This window comes from Raphanus sativus, chromosome 5 (assembly GCF_000801105.2).
Source record: "Raphanus sativus cultivar WK10039 chromosome 5, ASM80110v3, whole genome shotgun sequence".
Lineage (NCBI taxonomy): Eukaryota > Viridiplantae > Streptophyta > Magnoliopsida > Brassicales > Brassicaceae > Raphanus > Raphanus sativus.
In genome coordinates, this window is record NC_079515.1 from 29,304,897 (window position 1) to 29,309,756 (window position 4,860).

Sequence of the window (4,860 nt, forward strand, 5' to 3'; positions counted from 1 at the left end):
TTTTTTGTCATAGACCCGTTATGTATTGATAAAATCTGTTTTTGTGTATTTTAAAAAGTTTATATGAAACTATTTTTTTAAATATTTGAGAACATTCGGGTCTTCAGAATCTAGATTCTGACCCGTCTTTTCAAAAGGACATGTATATTTTTTTTGTTTAACTTTTTCTAGATATTTAATTATAATACTTGTGTTTTTTCTTAATCATATTTTTTTGTAAATGTCTTAAATTATTTTCCCTTAAAAATATATTAAAAGTTAAATAAATACTATGTATTTTTTGTTATGATATTAATTCAATAATATCACATAAACTAACATATGCAATTTCTTAAATTATTAATAATTATTTTTAATATTTGTATTAAAATAGTGGAACCAAACCTATATCAATATATCATGTTTATATTTTAGTAGTATTGATGTTGGTGTCATTATTATATGTATGATTGTGTATCAATAGATGAGTTTTTAATCTGTCTATTTTAGTTTTAGACATTCACGTTAAAAACATACTCTTGTGGTTTCGTTTCTTTGTTGAACATCCAAAAATCAAGAACGCAATATATTTTATGCGTCTGTAGTTCTGTTGATCTTTTATATGCATGAAGAAAAATACGATTTGTTTTGAATGGAACTGAACTTGACGGTTTATAACGTAAAAGCAGGAAACCAAATAGACAATATGAGTTTTGGTGGTTATGGAATGTGAAGTAGTTATTATATTTTATTATAGTTTATTTTATGCAGTTATATTTTAGATGCATTGTATTTTAAATTGGACATAACTTACTATCAATTGGACATGTTGAAGAATTAATAGAATAGATTCGACAAATAGAAAAGAGACCGTTTAAAATTATAGTTTTGAACAAGGATTATTGCTAGATACCGACCGGCTACTTCTTGTCCGATCGGTTTAACTAACCCACGTGTCACGTGCTCTCGACATAATTTTAAATCCCAGTTTTACCCCTCAGACTTTTCTTTTCTGATCTCAATCAAATCTCAATTCATCATCATCTTCATCTCTCTCAAAGCTCAAAGATCTTCGTCGTCGTCGTCTCTGTGTTCAACACATAATGATAAATCTGTCGAGAGAACCAAATCAATAGCCACCACTCTGATTCGGCAGCTATAGTTAGCAATTTCTTAGTCGCGAACTGCAAGCAATGCTTGGCTTAGAAGAAACTTCTCGAGAATTCGGGTAAAGCTTAGATCGAGCTTTCTGACGAAAGTTTTGTTGATTTGATTTTTTTGTTTCTTCTGGATTAAAGAGATGCAGTTAGTGCCTAGTGATGATGACCGGAACGAAGAACAGATTATTCTATTCGACGAATCCACATCCACCAACGAAATCGTAGCAGCGGAAAGAGGCGATCGTGTTGTAGAGGAAGAAGGAGAGGTTTCTGAGATAGCTGAGAGTGATGATGATGAGGATGACGATAACGAAACTACGCATCTCGTTGCTGCTGTAGATCAACCACAATGTCGAATTTGCCTTGACGTTGGAGGTATGGATATAACAAGGCTTTCTTGATCTCAAAATTTTGAGACGACTTTGATTATTATTATTATTGTGTAATGGTTTGCAGGGGAAGATCTGATTGGTCCGTGCAATTGTAAAGGTACTCAGAAGTACGTGCACAGATCTTGTCTCGATAACTGGCGCTCCACCAAGGTTAGTTACTTATCACTAGTTGCTACGAAGTTTGTTATCTGTTGGCTCTTATCTTTTTGAGCTTATGAAGTGTTTTCTCTCTAGGATGTGTATGTTCTGAATGCTGGTTTATGTTTTTTTTTTTTTTTTGCTAACTCATGCTGGTTTATGTATCAGGAAGGTTTTGCGTTTTCGCATTGTACAGAGTGTAGAGCTGTGTTCAAACTCCGAGCCAATGTGCCTCCTGATAGGTGGTGGTTGAGATTGAGATTTCAGCTCCTGGTTGCTAGAGATCATGCTTTCATTTTCATCACTGTCCAGATGGTAAAATTACTTGTTCTCCTAATTAGTTTTTTTTTTTTTTATACACTTGCTTCTACGATTGTTATCAGCTTTTTGACTCTCATTTTTGTCCATCTACACTCGCACGATCTTTAATTTTACTAGAATCAACTCACGAGAGCACAAAACCATTGTTTTAATTGCCAAATCACTGTCCAGATGGTACAGCACTTGTTTTTCGTTCTTCTACGATGTTTATCAGCTTAATAACTGATTTTTGTTCATCTACACTATGAAAATTTTACTAGAATCAACTCATGAGAGTTCACATCCATAGTTATAATTGCCATACAGTTTAGTAACCAGATCACTGGTTTCTTGTTGCATTCAAAATCTGATACAGGAGATTCCTTATGTGTTTTTGGATTTGATGATATTTGTGATGCTAAGTCAATATGTTTATGTTGATGGACATAGTCTTCATGTATCAACAGGTAGTAGCGTTCTTGGGGTTACTAGTTTACAAGTTCTACGGCGAAGAACTACGTGAGATGTTCGGTTATGAGGAACATCCTTATGGCTTCTACACATTAGCTGGTAACACCTCTTCTCGCTTTCTATAGTGCAACACCATCATCTCTGAGATATGTGTCTTAATCTAATGAGTCTGTTTTATGTTGCAGTTTTGGCCATTGTCTTGGTAGGACTACTTTATGGGTTCTTCATCGCAATTATATGTGGTCAAAGGATCAATGAGCGGCACTACCATGTTCTTGCCAAACAAGAACTCACAAAGGTGCAGATTCTCTCTACTTTATTTATTTACCGTTATTGGTTCTCTTGATATTCAACATTGTGGTTCTGTATCAGGAGTATATAGTGGAAGACCGAGACTGCAAGAATGTTCCTGATCTTGACCAGAGTCATGTAATGGAACTCAGAATGTTGGGGCTTTATTGAACATAGATATGAGAAAAGAGCTCGCCGGATCTATACTCTTCATTTCACCTGTAAATTATACTCTTCATTGATTCTAAGGTTGTTTCAACGATTCTGTTAAGTGGTTTTATGAAATTTATTTTATTTATACTCTTCATTTCAATGATTCTGATGAAACTGTGAGGTTTACACAGTAATGTATTGGATGATCATCTCTTTTTCTTCTTCATTGTTTCGTTATCCTAGCGTTGGGATCTACACCAGAGCCAGAACCGAACCCAAATTGTTGGTTCTGGATTCATAAACGGTTACAAGTCGGGTCAGGTCGGCAAGCTTTTCAAAAGTTGGTTATCAGTTCAGTTTAGTAGTCGGTTCAGTTTAGTTTGGCAAAAACAAAATTAATCTGACTCTGAAAAAAAATACGGAAAATACCCAGAAAACGAACGGAACTAACCAAAATTAATTGAAAATAATTGAATTAAATAAAAAAAATTAGTTTAAACATAAACTTAACTGAAGCGAAAAAGGTTCAGTTTAGCATAAATTAAGAAAACCAAATAATTGAAAACATAACCAAAATTTTCAAGTTCAATTCGTGAGTGTGGCCGAACCAACTAACCAAATTACCCGAAACGATTTAACCGAATCAGTGCGTATTGTATTTTTAAAAATCACTTTCTTGGCGACAATTTCATTTGCTGTTTTGCAAGAACTCATGTTGCTCTATTCCTAGGAGTATCTATTGGTTGGATTGTCCATGGGTGTGGCCCGGTTCTTAAATTATTGGTTGGTTTAAAATTTAACTCAATTACAATTTTGTTTTAGTTGGGCTTTACCCATTTTCATCAGCGGTCAAAAGCGGTCCAAGGCGGATTGAGGGCCTGACTGATTGTTATTTAAATCTTAGAACTTTAGTTACATGTAGAATAGTGAATTAGAGGTGATGAAAGCAATTTAGGAACAAAGCACGTACAAAACCTCGTTTATATTGGAACTAAATAGAGGCTGAAAAATATGACAAGTGCGAGACGAGCTCAATATTTGAATCGATAACAATTCAATATGAATTGAGATTGTTTTTTTTTGTTTTGACTAAATATGAATTGAGATTGTTAAGTAAACTCTTTTTGGAATCGAGCAGAGTATTGATGGATATACAAAACCCACCTTCAACATTATACATCAAGAAAAAATAAAGCAAAATTTATACTAGTCGTATATGATATTAGCTCAAATCGAAATATTCAGTTACGTGAATAAAATTCATAAACAGTAAATGCAATTACATAAACTTAATTGCAATTGAATATAGAACTGAAAAGAAAAATATTCAAAACGACACAGAAAGAGGAAAGACAGCGTTGCGTCATCAAATGGTAACAGATGACGTGTCATATCACGTGACCACAATCACGTTAGAAATACGAAACAGAAACGCGGAGAACCTCTCTAGGGTTAGCGGACACGAAGATTGAAGGGTCAGAATGGTAAATATCAATAAATTATGGGTCCTGCTATTGAGTGGCGGTGAGCTGGCAAACTGGGGAAGAGCGATCTTTTCCTTCTTCTTCTCTTTATTTTCTTTGGCAACGTGCGTTTTCATGGGCTCTTACCCTGTTTGTCTGTCACCATTGTAAGCAGATACTTTTATACTCCCAACAATAAAAACATTTTTGCCTGAAAACAAATTTAATGGAAAACTATAATGCAAAATTAAAATTGCCAGCTTTTATGCGGCTGTTCGCCACATTCATTCACCAAAGGACATTCGATACTATTGAAGTTGTACTGATAATTTCATATAATATTTATACATAAATCTTATTTTGTTTTCGCAGACTTCCACTGCGTATTCTTGCAGAATCTCAAACTAAAAATGAGCTAAAGTATTAAATTTCTGATCTGAGACTGAATATCAAAACGAAAATTCTTACATATAACTTTCATTAAAATTGAACGGGTTTCTGACTATTTTTTAA

At 33.9% G+C, this 4,860-nt stretch overlaps 1 protein-coding gene across 2 annotated transcripts; it reads left to right on the top strand.

Annotated features, from left to right (window-relative positions):
• The first annotated feature begins 992 nt into the window (after positions 1 to 992).
• LOC108857257 (uncharacterized) lies at positions 993 to 3,110 on the top strand. Of its 2 annotated transcripts, XM_018631217.2 has the most exons (7): positions 993 to 1,207; positions 1,278 to 1,514; positions 1,596 to 1,681; positions 1,838 to 1,984; positions 2,437 to 2,539; positions 2,626 to 2,738; positions 2,813 to 3,110. In XM_018631217.2, the coding sequence occupies exons 2-7, from the start codon at positions 1,280 to 1,282 to the stop codon at positions 2,900 to 2,902; spliced, it is 774 nt and encodes a 257-aa protein (XP_018486719.1). In that variant the 5' UTR covers positions 993 to 1,207; positions 1,278 to 1,279; the 3' UTR covers positions 2,903 to 3,110. The 2 variants fall into 2 exon arrangements, with proteins under 2 accessions (XP_018486719.1, XP_056866399.1); XM_057010419.1 differs by lacking the exon at positions 993 to 1,207 and having other exon boundaries at positions 1,214 to 1,514.
• The last annotated feature ends 1,750 nt before the right edge of the window (positions 3,111 to 4,860 follow it).

Coding starts and splice junctions, on each gene's coding strand:
- LOC108857257 (XM_018631217.2), top strand. CDS start 1,280: ATGCAGTTAGTGCCTAGTGATGATGACCGGAACGAAGAACAGATTATT. Junction 1,985..2,436: donor TTTTCATCACTGTCCAGATG/GTAAAATTACTT, acceptor ATGTATCAACAG/GTAGTAGCGTTCTTGGGGTT. Junction 2,739..2,812: donor CCAAACAAGAACTCACAAAG/GTGCAGATTCTC, acceptor GTTCTGTATCAG/GAGTATATAGTGGAAGACCG.